Genomic DNA, 17,168 nt, shown 5'->3' with positions numbered 1-17,168 from the left:
TCTTTCTCTGCTTGACTTATTTCACTTAGCATTATCTCCTCCAGTGCTGTCCATGTTGTAGCAAATGTTGAGAACTCGTCTTTCTGATAGCTGAGTAATATTCCATTGTATATATGGACCACAACTTAATCCAGTCATCTGTTGAAGGGCATCTCGGTTCTTCCACGATTTAGCTATTGTGGACAATGCCGCTATGAACATTGGGGTGCCTATGGCCTTCTCTTCACTACGTCCTGTATCTTTGGGGTAAATACCCAGTAGTGCAAATGGCTGGATTACAGGTGCTCACCCTTTTAACTTTTTAAGGGACCTCCACACTGTTTTCCAGAGTGGCTGTACCAACTTGCATTCCCACCAACAATGTAGGAGGGATCCCCTTTCTCCACATCCTCTCCAACAATTGTTGTTTCTTGCCTTGTCTATTTTTGCCATTCTAACTGGCGTAAGGTGGTATCTCAGTGTGGTTTTGATTTGAATTTCCTTGATGGCTAATGATTTTGAACATTTTTTCATGTGTCTGTTAGCCATTTGTATGTCTTCATTGGAAAAGTGTCTGTTCATATCTTCTGCCCATTTTTTGATTTGTTTATTTGTTTCTCGTGTATTGAGTTTGAGAAGTTCTTTGTAGATCTTGGATACCAGTCCTTTATCTGTAGTGTCATTTGCAAATATATTCTCCCATTCCGTGGGCTACCTCTTAGTTTTTCTGACTGTTTCCTTGGATTGCACTCCTATATTTATTGCAGCATTATCTGCAATAGCCAAAATATGGAAGCAATCCATGTGTTCATCAATAGATGAATGGATAAAGAAGATGTGTTGTGTGTGTATATGTATATATACACACATACATACACTCTGGAATATTACTCAACCATAAAAATAATGAAATCTTGCTATTTGCAACAACATGGATGGGCCAGAAGGGTATAATGCTAAGTGAAATAAGTTAGAGAAAGACAAATACCATATGATTTCACTCAATGTGGAATTTAAGAAACAAGTGAACAACAACAAAAAGAGTCAAAAAGTAGACTTTTAAATACAGAGAACAAACTGGTGGTTGCCAGGTGAGAGTTGGGTAGGAGGATGGGCGAAATAAAGAGAATCAAGGGTACACTTATCATGATGAGCACTGAATAATGTTTAGGATTATTGACTCATTATATTGTACACCTGAAACTAACATAACACTCTATGTTAATTGTACTTCAATAAAAAAAAATATATAGATACCTGGAAAAAAACGTGAGTCTTTTAAATGTATTGCTTCATGGCTCAGAATATGGTCTATCTTACAAATATTTCATCTTTGCTTGAACAGAATAATTAAATTAGGTCAAGTTCATAGTGTTCAAACTTCTACATTCTTATTAATTTTCTGTTCAATTATTCTATCAATTATGGAGAGGAAATAAAATCTCCAACTGAAAGTGTAGATTCATCTATATCCCTTTGAAGTTCTACCAGTTTTGCTTCATGTATTTTGAAGTACTGTTATTAGGTGTATAAATGTTTAGGATTGTTATATTGTCTTGGTTGATCCCTTTTTCCTTAAGAAATTACCTTTTTATTTTCTTCTTTGATCTAAAATCTAATTTGTCTGATACTAGCATGACCACTTGAGCTTTTTTTACATCTTTTTTGTATCTTTTTTATATCTTTTAAAAAATTTTTTCTTTTTTTATAACTTTAATCTTTTTTTAAATATTTTTTTCCATCCTTATAACCTATTTGTGTCTTCATATTTAAAGTGTGTTTCTTGTAGGCAGTTTGTAGTCTTACTTTGTTATCTAATCTGATGATATCTGCCTTTAAAACGAGTGTTTAAAGCATTTATATTTAATGTGTTTATTGATGTGTCTTGATGTAAACTTAACATCTTTCTATATATTTTCCATTTTTCCTAATTATAATTTCTTTCCTTGTTTTCTGTTGTTCTGACTTCTTTTGGATTAATTTTTGTGAATTGCACTTCATCTCCTTGTTGGCTTCTTAGGTTTAATTTTTTTTTTTTTTTAAGAATTTGATGGTGTGCCTGGGTGGCTCAGTCAGTTAAGCATCTGCCTTCAGCTCAGGTCATGATCCCAGCATCCTGGGATTGAGCCCCATGAGCCCCTGCTTCTCCCTCTGCCTGCCGCTCTGCCTACTTGTGCTTTCTATCTCTCTGTCATACAAGTAAATAAAATCTTTAAAAAAATTGCTTTAAGTTTTATACCATACATCTTTAGGTTAGTATAGTCTGCTTTCAAGTGATATACTAATTGACACACAGTATAAAAAACGTCATAGTATACCTCCATTTCTCTCCTTCTGACCTTTGGACTATTGTCATACATGTTACTTTTACATATGTTAAAAACCCCATAATATATTCATATTTGTGTTTGAAAAATTATTTTTAAAAGTGATTTAAATAGCAAGTGAAACACTTTTTGTTGTTTTTCTTTACCCATAAACTTATTATTTCCAGTGATCTATCCTTTGTGTAGATTTGCATTATTATTTTTTGTTGTAATTTCCTTTCTGCCTGAAGGACTTCTTTTAAAATTTCTTGTAGTGCAAATCCATTGGTGATGAACTCTTTCAGCTTTTATTTATCTCAAAAAAAATCTGCATTTACCTTTACTTTTGAAAGCTATTTTTGCTTGGCATAAAATTCTAGGTTGATAGTTTATTTCTTTCAGCAATTTTCATTGTCTTCTTACTTGCATTTTTTTTTTATGTGGAATTACTGTTATCTTCATCTTTATGACTCTAATGTGTCTTTTTTCATCTGGCTGCTTTGAAGATCTTTTTCTTTATTACCACATTTGAGCAGTTTGATTGTGATGTCTCATTTCTTCATGGTTCTTGTGCTTGGGGTACTTTGAGCTTCTTGGATCTGTAGGTTTATAGTAAGAAAATCAGCAAACTATGGTCTATAAGCCAAATCTAGTCCTCTGCTTGCTTTTATAAAGTTTTATTGGGAAGTAGCCATGCCCATTCACTTACAAATTCCCTGTGATTACCTTAAAGTTAACAATCACAGAATTGAGTAGTTGTAATGGAGATCAATGTGGACCCTAAAGAATAGAAAATATTTTCCATTTTATAAGAAAGAAATATTTTCCATTTAATAAGTCCTTCATAAGGAAAGTTTCCTTGTTTATAGTCTACATCAAATGTAGAAAATTTTCAGCCATTGTTTTTTGAAAATATTTTTTTCTGGACAATCTCCTCTCCTTCTGTTGCTTCCAATTATACATATATTAGATCACTTAAAGTTGTCCAAAACCTTATTAAATCTATATTTTTGTTTCATACATTCTCCTTTGTTAAATTTTAGGTATTTAAAAAAATTTTTTTTGTCTTCAATTTACTTCTGCAGTATCTATGTCATTAATTTTTCCTTCTACAGTATTGAATCTGCATTACTGTCATTTAGTAAATTTATTATCTCAAAAATTGTAGTTTTTAATCCATAGAATTTCTATTTGGAAATGTTTTATATCTTCTATTTACCTACTTGCCATTTGAACATGAAGAATAGAGTTATACATTTTCAACATCCTTGTCTGCAAATTCTAACATCTATGTTGGGTGTGGGTTGGATTTAATTGATTTATTTACTTCTTTATTTTAGGTAGTATTTTTCTTCTTTTTTTTCATGGCTGCTAATTCTGGATTGGATGCCTGATATCATGAATTTTACCTACGTGATGGATATTTTTGTATAACTATGAATACTTTTTTCTTTATGTGTTTTTTTTTATTAAAAAAAATTTTTAGTGAAGCATCATTGGCACACAATGCTACATTATTTCAAGTGTAAAACATAGTGATTCAACAAGTCTATACATTATGCCATGCTCACAAGTGTAGCTTCCATCAGTCACCATACAATACTATTACAATACCATTGACTATATTCCCTATGCTGTACCTTTTATCCCCATGACTTATTCATTCCACAACTAGAAGCCTGTATCTCTCACACCCCCTCACCCATTTTGCCCATTCCCCCTACCCCCCCCCCCCCCCCAGCAACCTTCAGTGTGTGCTCTGTATTGTTGGGTCTGTTTCTGCTTTTTGTTTATTCATCTATTTTTTAGATATTCCACATAAAAGTGAAATCATATGGTATTTGTCATTCTCTGCCTGACCTATTTCACTTAGCATAGTATTCTGTAGGTCTATCCATATTGTTGCCAGTGGTGGGCTCACATACTTTTTTATAGCTGAGTAATATTCCAGTGTGTGTGTGTGTGTGTGTGTGTGTGTGTGTGTGTGTGTACCACATCTTCTTTATCTATTCATCTATGGATGGACAGTTGGGTTGCTTCCATGTGTTGGTTATTGTAAATAATGCTGCAGGAAACATAGGAGTGCCTGTATCTGTTTGAATTAGTGTTTTTGTTTTCTTTGGGTAAATATCCAGTAGTGGAATTACTAGATTATATGGTATTTCTATGTTTAATTCTTTGAGAAATCTCCATACTGTTTTCTACAGTGGCTGCACCACTTTGCATTGCCACCAACAGTGCACAAGTGTTCCTTTTTCTTCACATTCTTTCCAACGTTTGTTGTTTCTTGTGTTTTTGGTTTTAGCCATTCTGATAGATACAAAGTGATATTGTGGTTTTGATTTGCATTTCCATGATGATTAGTGATATTGAGCATCTTTTCATGTGTTAGTTGGCCATCTGTATGTCTTCTTTAGAAGAATGTCTTCCCATTTTTTAATCAGATTATTTGGTTTTTTTGGTGTTGAGTTGTAGAAGGTTTTAAATGTATTTTGGATATTTACTCCCTATTGGATGTATCATTTGCAAATATCTTCTCCCATTCAGTAGGTTGCTTTTTTATTTTGTTGATGGCTTCCTTTGCTGTGCACAAAAGCTTTTTATTTTGAATTACCATGACTATTCTTGAGTTTTGTTCTGGAAAACAAGCAAGTTAACTGGAAACAATTTAATCCTTGTGGATCTGCATTTTCATATTTATTAGGAAGGACAGGAGTTGTGCTAAGTCCAAGGATAATTTTTCTCCAGTATTGAGACAAAAACTTCTATGTATTCTACCCAACATTCCATGAGTCTTGAGGTTTTCCAATTTGGCATTAGCTGTGTTTTTAAACCAGTTTCTTACATTCTTTCCTAAAAACAGTTTTACTCCAGGAAATTTAGGTCACTGGACAAAATATGTTTTTTCCACATTTTTTTCTTCTCTAGTCCTTTATCTGTAAGTCTTCCTGGCAAGCATAAAAATAACAGGTATATTTAGAAGCGAAAGAACAAAGATTTGTTTTGTTGTTGTTCAACCATCTTCTAACTCCAAGGGGTACCCTTGTTTGACCCTAGAGATTTTATATTATTAAGATTTCCTCAAAGAGGGGTGGCTGGGTGGCTCAGTCGTTAAGTGTCTGCCTTGGGCTCAGGTCATGATCCCCACGTTCTGGGATCGAACTCTGCATTGGACTCCCTGCTCAGTGGGAAGCCTGCTTCTCCCTCTCTCACTCCCCCTGTTTGTGTTCCCTCTCTCGCTGCCTCTCTTTCTGTCAAATAAATGAATAAAATCTTAAAAAAAAAGATTTCCTCTAAGAAAATTGTATGTGGTTTATGAAAATTTATTTTGACCATAGTCTAGGTGGAGATGTAAAGGTGCAGAATGTATCATATGAAATAAGGTATGAAATTATATTAAAATACTACAGCCTAAACATTGAAAATATTTGTATTTCTTTTAAAAATTACTTTTGGTTCTTTTTCATTGGATAATTTAGGTCTTTATAATTTTTATAACAAATATTCTATATTTGTGTTCTACAAATTTATATTTAATGGGTTTTCCTTTCAAATAATATCCCATACTTTCACAGTCATTTCTTTTAGAAGTAGAAGAAATGGAATTTTTCCATCTCCAGGAAAACATTTTTGCTTTATAACTGTTTCAAACAACAAGAATATTTCATAATGTAACATATTTTTAGATTTAGACCAATGTACTATTATAACTTTCTTGCTTTGCTTTCTTTTAGGTGTTTTGGTTTCAATGTTTAAATGCTTTGGTCCATTCCTTCATTCTCTTCTGGATGCCCATGAAAATGCTGGAGAATGGTAATGGCTTCATTGTTTCATATATTCAACAAAAAGCATGTTTTACACACTGGGGCCAATATTTCTGTGTGTGTGTGTGTGTGTGTGTGTGTGTGTATGTGTATGTCTCCACAGAAAGAACTTAAAGCAAAAAAAAAATGGAATTTAAAATATTTACCTATATGTAATGTTACAATTTGGTTGACATTTAACAGTTGATCTTTAGAACACATTTTGTCTTTGACATATATAAATTGAAAATTAGTGCTTTTATTGTTAATTTGTAATAAATATTTGAGTCAGTAGGTCTGATAGAAAGCACAACAGTTCTAATGAATTTTTGATACCTTCTATAAGTTTGAAATTTATGTCTATTTCTTGTTTCACTTCCGAAACCTCACGCTTCAATTTAGACTATAACACAAGTTCAGTATACTTTATTATTGGACCAAGTCTCTTTTTCCTGATGTACAATTTTCCAAAAAAACCATTATGTGTGAAGTTTTTCTACAGACTGACCTGGGTATAATACATCTAAATGTAGGAGTTATACTTATGAAGTATGCTACTGCTATATAATGGGTTCACAGCCACAAATTAAGATGCATAGTGTAATTATTTTTCTTTAATCAGATTTAATTTTCATTGTGTATTACTAGCAATATGTCCTTTATTGTGGACATATTTTTTTAAACATTGAGTTTGAGTTGTATGTGTGTTTGTTGGTATTTAAAAGAATGGATCTGCCATTAATATAGCTAAAGCCCTTCCTTGTAAAGAAAATGGGCAAAACTTTCAAATGATAACAAATACATCAAAATCCCAAGTTTACAAAAATTCTTTTTGGGATGGAAATGTGAGGGGCTCTTGGGATCTGCTCTCCAGTCAAATAAGCCAAACTGGTCAAAACTATAAAAACACAATTCTGCAAATTTTCTGGATATTATCCTAGAGACAAATAAAGAAACATTTATTCAGGCAAATCTGCAACTTAGTCAGAATGTCAAAAGTCTGTGGCATTGTAGCCATGACTTACTCCTTCACTCCCTTATTCACAACCTAGCTTGATGGAAGTTCCACTGCAGGCAGATGTGGTTAAGAGTGTAGGACTACTAGTCTTCTCAATTATCAACCAGGGTTACCATATCTCACAGGAGGGGCCAGCCACCAGCATTTCTCATCCCCCCCCCAACTCTGAGTTAAAGAGGCAAAATTCCTGATGAGTGTGGTCAAGAGGTTAGAGCGCCCCTTTTCCTATCAACTTATATCCATAGGCAGAGTCTCTACCATAGGCATTACAGGCTAAGAATATTGGGTTCCTGAGGACTCTCACCAAAGCTTGCTTGTAGGGCAGAGAATCTCTAAGAGATTGTTGGGAAGACAAGCCAAGACCAGTGACTACAACATCACTATCACCAAGAGTAGTGGCAATAAGATTTTGCCTATGGTGAGAGGTATTATGTATTACCAAAACTCTTCCCAAAGGAAGTGACTATTTGAAACTGACTAGGGGGAGAGTTCAAGTCTAGGGATGTTCTCAAAAATAATAACTCTTCCTAATTGAGACCAATAAGCTAAATCATAGGCCTACTAATTTACCAGAATGAACCAGGGACAGAGACAGATAAAAATAGTTCTCCCAAGGTGAGAACAACCTCAAAGACTTGTCTCAAAATTATCCAAGCCTGAATTTAATTGGATCAGACTGCTGTATAATTTATGCCCCAGAAAATTATCAAAAACAATAGACTAACCCATGGGTAATTAGTGGAGCCTAACAACTAATGTAATGCCAAATGAGTCAGACGGCTTAATGGAGAAATCAGGGAAAAACACAGTCAAAACAGACCAGATAAAACCAAGGTGACTTTGCTTGCCCAGGGCTGCACCTTCCAAGGTGCAATACCAAGGTTTAACCCTGGGGAAATAGACTTCACTAAAATAGCCAGCCAAATCACAAAACAAATACACAAGCATCAACACAATATAAGCCATAAAGGGAGGAGGGATTAGTATCCAGAGTAGTTACAATATATTACATAAAATTCCCAGTTTTCAACAACAACCAAAAATTACAAGACACACAGAGACAGGACTGCATGACCCATACACCAAGAAGTAATTAGGTAACAGAAACTGCCTGTGAGAGGGCCTACATGTAAGATTTAACAAAGAGTTCAAATTAGCCATATAAACATGTTCAAAGTGCCAAAAGAAATGTTTAAAGGTATGAAGGCACATCAAACAGATTGCCAATAAAGAGAAATTATAATAAAGAACCGAATGAAAATTCTGGAGTTGAAAACTTTTAATAAAAAAAAAGAACAATTTATTAGAGTGGCTCAGTGGTAAATTTGAAGAAGAAAGAATTATGAAACCTTATCTTACATTAATAGAAAGTATGCAATTTGAAGACCAGAAAGAAAGTAGAATGGAGAAAAATGAACACAGAGTCAGAAATGTGAGAAGCTTTTAAACACACCAAAAGAGGTATATGGGAGTATAAGAACAAGAGCAGAAAAAGAATGAAGTAGAAAAAGTATTCAAGGAAATGGTGGCTAAGTAATACATCTTCCAATCCACAAACATGGGCTATCTTTACATTCATTTAAGTCATCTTTTATCCCAAATTCTAAATAATTTTTAATGACCTTTTAGAATATAAAATTTTCATTAGTTGTAAATCACCAGAAATATAATTACTACTATAGAATACAAAGGATAGTAAAGCATTGAAAACAATGCAAACATTTTTGAAATATGGAAAATTAGAATTTGGGATGTATTTTCCCTTTTTAATTATAATTATAATGGTGTCACTGACCTGTTCAGATATCACAATTTTTTACCCTCTTTGAGTTCTCAGAGATTGAGGTGGTCCTGTGCAGCTTGCAGGGTGGGGATCTCCAGCAGCTGTGGTAGGATAGGCTCTTAGGGCAGGAAAGTAGAAGTGGTGATGGGGGCAGGGATTAAGACCTGGGTATGAGATCCTCACAGAAAGGTCTTGGAAAGTTTCTGTTGCCATAGATGCCCATCCTATGGGGAGAGCATTTGCAACTTGGATATATATAAATCAGGGACTGTAATTTCACTTGTATGATGGTTTCTTATCAAATAATCTTTCATCAATTTGATGAAAGGCAGACACTATCCACTGAGCCACCCAGGTGCTCTGATTTTGTTGAGAAGTCTGAAATTTCTTCTATTTGTTTCTCTTTATGTAATATGTTTTCTATTTTTGTATAATTTGTAGGTTTTTCTCTTTATCACTGATTTTCAGCAATTTGATTTTGATATGCCTTGGTCTGGTTTTATTTGCATTTACGCTTCTTGAGGTTGCTCAGTTTTAGGGTCTGTTGGTTTATAGTTTCCATCAAATATGGAAAAATTTGCTCATCATTTCTTTTTATATTTTTTCTCTCACTCTTTTTCTTCTTCTTCTGGGACTCCAACTATACATCTGTTGAAACTCTTGATATTTTCCCACCTCTCTGTTCATTTATACCATCTTTGTTTTCTCTTTTGGTTCATTTTTATCTTCTTTTGCCATGTCTTTAAGTTCACTAATCTTTTATTTAGCAGTCTCTCTGAAGTTACTAACAATCCAGTGACATTTTCCTTCCATGTGTTAATACTCTTCATCTCTAGAAATTCTAATTAGTTCTTCTCTACATCTTTCCTTTCTCTCATTCCTCTCTTTTAAATGCCTCAGTGTAATTGTGATACTTATAATAGCTGTCTTAGAGATATTTCTGCTAATTCCAGCATGTCTGTTTTTTCTGTGTTGGCTCTATTACCAATTTTCCCCGGCTGATGGGTCAAAATTTTGCTTCTTTGTATATCATAATTTTATAATGGTTACTGGGCATTGTGAATTTTATGCTGCTGAATTTTTTTTGTTGTATATATTTAAATATTTGGACTTTGTTTTGGCAGGCATTTACATTCCCTATGAATAGTTTGATCCTTCTAAGATCTGTTTTTCTTCTTCAAGTTGAGTCTAGAGTATCTTTTACTATAGAAGTAATTTAGTTCCTATACAAAAGTTATCTCTTCTTGGGTGTCTACTGAATGTTTCACATATTGAATGAGGTCTCTTTATTTTGACCCATGGAAATTTGAGTAAATCCTAGCTTTATATTAGATCTGGCAATTTTCAACTTGCAGTTCTGTGGTAATTTGGTTTTCCACAGTAACTGCTTGTTGATGACCTTGTGAAATTTCTCAGCATACGTATGCAGATTGGCATTCCGCCAAAGACTTACGAGGACCCCATGTGACTTTCTGGAGCTCATTCTCAGCATTGTTCCCTCATTTCCAGTGCTCACTTCCGCAAATTCCAGCCATCTTGGCCTCTCTAAAGTCCAATTTCTGTCTCATCAACTCACTCAAAATGTTGACCCATCTTTGGGATCTTCCTCTCTGCACAGACCACAAATTGCCTCTAAGTGTGAAGCAAGGGCAGTGGGCGGTCTCACCTAATTTTTCACCCCCCTCTCAGAGATCGCAGTCCTGTGCTGCTTTTTAGCCAGTGTCTGAAAAAATTATTTCATATGTTTTGTTTAATTTTCTAATTGATTATAGCAAGAGGGAAAATACTGTTGCTTCTTCATAGGTAGAAGGAAAAGTCCGGGTCTTGCTAATTTTTTTGTCACTGGTCTGTCATGTACTGAGTAAGGTGAGTAAAAGTCTACTACTACTAACATATTTGTTTCCCTTTTAATTTATCCTAATTTATAGTTTAGAAATGTTTGTTATTTGTTGCACCAATACTTCTAGTTGTTTCATATTGATTGCAACTTGTACCATTTGGCATTGCAAACTTCTGTTCTTGGTCTTGTTTAGTTCTTTTTAGCCTCAATTTCTTCTTAATACCATTTTTGTACTTTTAATTTGTATTTTCCTTGCCTGTAATTTACTTTTCAAACTTCATGAATTACTTTTTTTTTTTTTTTTAGGTCTGGTGCTTGTATACAGCATGGAATTGGGTTTTGTTTTTGAGACTCAATTGGAGAGTCATTTTTTAAAAAAACAGGCTTTGTTTGCAATATCTCATTTGACTTTGCATTTCCTGTTTTAATATATTTTTCTAATCTTTATGTGCTTGGCTTTCTTTGTGGGTTTTTTGTGTTGTCTTCTGGTATTCAGCAAGGTTTGAATTTTTGTTCTTAAGCTTATTTTTATTATAAGTGTATATAGACAGTGCTCTGTTTCTTTGGACAAATCCATTGGTTTCTAGGTATGATAAAATTGTGTTTCCCATCCTTCCATCTCCTTTCCCTTTCCTCTAGCAACCCATTATCTTGCACATGGATACCTTTACACTTTATATAAGCTTGGAATTCCACTACTTGATTGTTAGCTTTGAACATTCTTTATTGACTCCAATTATAGATGAGAAAATCTGCAAACTTATTCTACTTCCCATCTAATTCACCTGTACCTCTGGATATTGTATAAATTACATCATTCCCACATTGTCTGGGCATTGAATAATTACAATCAGATTGATCATTCTAGCACCATATTTATTTTTTGTTTTTGCTTTCTTTATTTTAATACCATAGGTAAATATATTAAATGCTCACGATAAGTCTTTTTGTTCTCCAATCATTTCTTTGTTAGCTGGTTTTAACTTTTTTTTTTTTAATTCCTTGGTGAGTATACTTCATCTAATGTTTTGGTGCTCTTCTATTCATTTGCTCTCAAACCATTTTCTTTTTCTTTCTTTCTTTCTTTCTTTCTTTTTCTTCTTCTTCTTCTTCTTCTTCTTCTTCTTCTTCTTCTTCTTTTCTTTTTATTTTGGTTTAAAGATTTTATTCCTTCCTTCCTTCATTTATAGTATATATGGGGGGAGGGGCAGAGGGAGAGGGAAAGAGAGAATCTCAAGCAGACTCTATACTGAGTGCAGAGCCTGACGTGGGGCTCAATCTCACGACCCTGAGATCATAACCTGAGCTGAAATCAAGAGTAGGATGATGAACCAACTGAACCACCCAGGAGCCCCTGCTTTCAAACCAATTTCAAACACATACATTGGACAAATTTATAGTATAGTGAATAGTAACCACACAAATCACATAGAATAGAATACTCTGCCTTTTTTTCCTAGTGTCTCTTTTTATGGATGATGTGCCTGCTTCTTTTATATCATTCATGAAGACATTAAATTTTTCTTTACCAGCTACTAGAAGAAGGTTCTTTTAAGGAGAGGTTTTTTTGCTGATATTTCTGAGGTCTGCTGCCCTTGGTCAGCTTGATATTTACTTTGCCCTGGTGCTTTTATTATCATCAAGCATAGTTTCTGCTCACCTTAGCTGCTTGGAAACCCTCATTAGCTTTCTGAGACTGTGGATTTTTTGTCTCATAGTTTCCCTGACATAGACTCTGTGGAGGTTTTCTCTGTTTGCATCATTGATTTTGTACAATATCCAGAAGGAAAAGAATTTGTTTCACATCACCATGTGCAAACTGGAAGTTTCCCTTTTGTCCCAGCAAAGCTTATAATTTCTCTCTTCCCTTTGTGAATATGCATCTGGACAACATAACTCAGTATGGCCTTTCTATGCAGTTTTCTCCCAGCGTCTAGTCAATTACAAGATTGTTCTCATCTATACTGTCACCCTATTCCCATTAAAACTCACCAAGTTATGTCTATACACAATCTAGACTCATGATTGTCACTTCCCTAGCTGATCTAACCTGGCCCACATATTTACCTAGAGTTTCTGTCAATGAGATGCTTAATATTCCACTGCAGATAATTTTAAGAAAGGACATGAGGCTTGTGTATTTTAGTGGGTTCTAAATAAGAGAAAATGGAATAAGTGAGCTTCTGAATTGGTATTAGGATCAGGAACTGCACCCCCAAATTCCCATATCAACCAGGACCAGAAGCACAAATATATATTTGAGAATTTTAAAAAGTGAAAATAAGTGAAAAAATCACGCTAATCTTGAGATAGTTTTGACCCTTTATAACAGAATGAAATTCGTAAGTTATAGCAGACTTAGCAATAAGAGAATACAAAATTCCATTGTAAATTTAAATTATCTGTTACGTTGATTATTTTAGTAATTCTGGAAAAGAAATAGAGTGAAACGTGTGATTTTAAAATGCTAAAAATCTTAGCCTTGTTTCCTAGCATCACTCATGAGATTGTTTGGACTTGCAATTTGCCAGACGGTTTATATGTATGTGAAACTAGGTTTTATAATCACATTCATGTACAACTTGCAATTTGTTTACTCATTTTTTGCTTAATATATCTTGGGAGAGAGTAAGAAATGGAAAAATGTCAAAACTGTGGCAGGCAAAGCAAGCATTGTTGTCACTTTGGAAATATGACCAAAAATCAAGAAACATTTTTGGTGGCCAGTATGGGTTCCTTTGGTAAAAATAAATTCAAATCTATATTTCAGACTCTATAAAGATTTTAAAAATGACTTTTTCATTTTTCAGATATGGTCTTACAAGGGGGTTACACTACAGACTTTTTGTTTCTTGGAAATTTTATTTATACGGTAAGATCACCCATATGATTCAATCGCCTTTTCTAGTTTTTAATTGAAAAATTCAAGCATTATAAGAATTTCATAAATTTTAAGTCTCCCTCATGCTCCAATACCTTTTCCAAGAAGGAACTATTACAATGGTTGCATATGCATGTGTGTATATGTGTGGATATACATACAAACGTATATAATTTCTAGAAATATGAAATACATTTAACAAATGTATATGTCCTCCTTTTTTTTTGTACAGGTAGGGAGGTGCTCTTCTATATCTTGTTTTTTCACTATACACTATGACTTGGTGATGGCTTCAAGTCAGCCCATAAATAGCTACTTCATTCTTTCAGGGCTGTTTATATGACTAACTCACCACTATTTAGCCAGTCTCCTATTAGTGGACCTTAAGATTGATTGGGGTCCTTTGCCATTGCCAACAATGCTGCAAAGATTATCCTCTAGGCCCATAAGTAAATATATCTCTAGGATAAATTTCTGGAAGTGTAATTGCTGGATCAGAGGGTATTGTGAATTTTGAAAATCATTACTAAATTATCCCCCCAAAGAGGTTATTCTTATAACACTTAGTTAAAAGAATTCAGTTTCCCTAAGCCCCCATGGGCGGTAGTCTTATCACACTTTTTATGTAGTAGGTAAAATGGCATTCTATTGCAGTTTTTGCCTTGAAGAAAAGCATATTTGCATAAAGTGAAAAACCACTTTCATTTCTTCTTTTGTGAAGGCTTATTGAAATACTTAACCAGTACTATTAGTTTGTTGGTCTTTTTATTATTAATTATTAGTAGATATTTATATGTTAAGGATGTTAATTTTTTCTCATATTTGTTACAAAAATATATTCCCAGTTTTACATTTTCACTTTTCATGGCATTTTTGTCATGCATATATTCTGCATATTAGTTTTATGTAAATTTATTGATATTTTGCTTATTGGATTCTGAGTTTTGTGTCTGCCACTAGTTTCTTACTCATAATTCTAAAAATTATAGATGTGTATTTAATTGTATGTTATCCCTTTTATGTTTTTTTGTTTTGTTTTGGTTTGGTTTTTTTCCATAATAATATTTTATTACATTATGTTATTAACCATAGAGTACATCCCTGGTCTTTGATGTAAAGTTCAATGATTCATTAGTTGCGTTTAACACCCAGTGCACCATGCAATACGTGCCCTCCTTACTACCCATCACCAGCTTATCCCATTCCCCCACCCCCCTCCCCTCTGAAGCCCTCAGTTTGTTTCTCAGAGTCCATAGTCTCTCATGCTTCATTCCCTCTTGTGATTACCCCCCCTTTCCCCATCCCTTTCTTCTCCTACCGATCTTCCTAGTTCTTATGTTCCATAGATGAGAGAAACCATGTATGTTATCCCTTTTGTATGCAAGTAGAAACATATTGCTCTGCATGTTATTCCTTTTCATTTAACAACATATGTTGGAACAACAAAACTGCAAACCATTTTTCCCCATGTTTTCTTCTATGTAAGAAGGAATTTATTGGCATATTGCCTCTTTTCACTTTAGCTGATTGTCTTTATTATTTCACGTTATTGGGTGTGGCTTTTAACTGTACATTATATAGTCCTAAACATCAAATGTGGTTAGATAGTAGTTTCTTATTTGTTTGGACATATTCATTAGGCAAATTTCCTTCTTTTCAGACCTCCTCCCATACAGATGTGCATGCATATATACAAATGTACAAGACAGTCCTTGTTAAGATGCTAGAGTAAATTGATCTCATGGAATCTCTATCTTCCAAGGCAGATGATAGATAGATAGATAGATAGATAGATAGATAGATAGATAGATAATAGATAGATAGATGATAGATACATACATAGATAGATAATAGATAGATAGATGATAGATAGATAGTAAAACCACCAACAACAAATTATAGCAAAATAAATTTAGCATAGCATTTAAAGAAGGAAAGGGGACTAGACCAAACCTAAATACCTCAAGATGAGATGCCAAAGGAGAAATGATAGGATTGGCAGGGCCAGCATGGTGAGATCATTAACTCAGGTTTCCTGACACACTTCCCAGTGCCAGTGGGTTGGAGGAAGTACTAGGCCCAAAGATAGTGCCTAGAGGAATACAGCAAACCTCCAGGGAGATAGAATTCACTTTAATGCTTTCAGGGAATTAAAGAAGGCCAATGGAATTAGAGCACAATGTGAACCATGTGTTGGGCAAGGAAGGTTCCGGATAATGGCAAAGATGAACTTGGAGGCCAGAGCCTTGGCACCCTAAGGTTTTGGAATAGTTTAGATGAGATGATGGAGGCTAGCTGGAATGCTGAATCTAGAGCTAGAGAGTGGACATAAAGTCTGCTTCAAAAGTAGGACTTTAAACTCTCAGTGTCTATCACACATCTGTTGTTGCACAGGAACCCATACTGTGACAAAATCATACTTAATGAAACACTGAGAGCTTTTTTTTTTTGAGATTAAAACTAAGATGAAAAATAAGAAGGTTGCTCAGTATTACCGCTGCTCTCCAACATTGTGAAGGAGTGACTAACCAACACAATAAGAAGATGAAAAAAGGAATGCAAGCCTTGGAAAGGGGAAAAATTGGTTTTAAATCAGAGATGATATAAGTGTGTACACAGAAAATACAAAAAAATTCTACAAATAAAATATTACAATTAATAAAAGAGGTTGGCTGGATATTGGCCAATGTTTTAAAAACCAATTATATTTCAAAATATCAGGATACTATTTTACCATAGTATCCAATAAAGGAAAAACATGAAAGAATTTAACAAATGACGTCTAAGACCTCTGAGGAAAATTATAAGACTTTATTGGAGACATTAAGAACATCTAAATGGAAAAATATACCATGCTCATTAATTGGAATACTCAATACTATAAGGAAGTCAGATCTCCTCAAATTGATTTATAGATCCATTAATTATAATCCCAATCAAAAGCCCCAGATGCCTGATGGGCTGTTTCTAAAATATGTTTGTATCCAAATGCAAAAGGCCAAGAATAGCTAAAATCCTCTTTATGATGATTTCAATCTACCCTGTTCAATTGCGCTTTTTATCAATAGCACTTGGATTTCTAATCAGAAAGAAATCTTCCATGCTATTTATAAAGAAAGTAAATTTATATATGATATAAACATGATTTTTATCATATGTTAAAGTGCTTCTAAATATGAAACATTTGTTGAAAAGTACTACATTCTCTCCTCAATTAAAACCTAGCAAAACCTATGATACCAGAGTTCACTGGACATGGAGAACAGGGATTGTGGGGGCGGGGGGAGTCAGGGAGGGAGTGAGGTGACATGGATTCTAATGGAAATTTTAATACATTTTTCCAATCTATTTCCCCTTCTCCTCTCCTTGCACAGTACGTAGTTGTTACTGTCTGTCTGAAAGCTGGTTTGGAGACACAATCTTGGAATAAAGTGAGTATTCTTGAGGGTGCTTCCTCAATCCAGTATAGTTGTTTACATGTTGATTTACTTTTTAAGGTTTAGAAAAATAATAAGCATATTTTTTTCTGGTCTTCATATTTTACCTTCTTTTGTTTTG

At 34.1% G+C, this 17,168-nt stretch overlaps 1 protein-coding gene across 1 annotated transcript in view; it reads left to right on the top strand.

Annotated features, from left to right (window-relative positions):
* Positions 1–17,168, top strand: part of LOC103664397 (phospholipid-transporting ATPase IB-like) — a 184,665-nt gene that overhangs the window by 148,930 nt on the left and 18,567 nt on the right. The window contains exons 28-30 of the mRNA XM_008692279.2: positions 6,020–6,098; positions 13,540–13,601; positions 16,985–17,041. Coding sequence (XP_008690501.2) covers positions 6,020–6,098; positions 13,540–13,601; positions 16,985–17,041 — 198 coding nt within the window. The remainder of the gene's footprint in view (positions 1–6,019; positions 6,099–13,539; positions 13,602–16,984; positions 17,042–17,168) is intronic.

Source organism: Ursus maritimus, unplaced genomic scaffold (assembly GCF_017311325.1).
Source record: "Ursus maritimus isolate PB19 unplaced genomic scaffold, ASM1731132v1 scaffold_10, whole genome shotgun sequence".
In the NCBI taxonomy this organism is placed as follows: Eukaryota; Metazoa; Chordata; class Mammalia; order Carnivora; family Ursidae; genus Ursus; species Ursus maritimus.
Note: the sequence above shows the minus strand (reverse complement) of the source record. Positions and strands in the feature narration are given on the sequence as shown.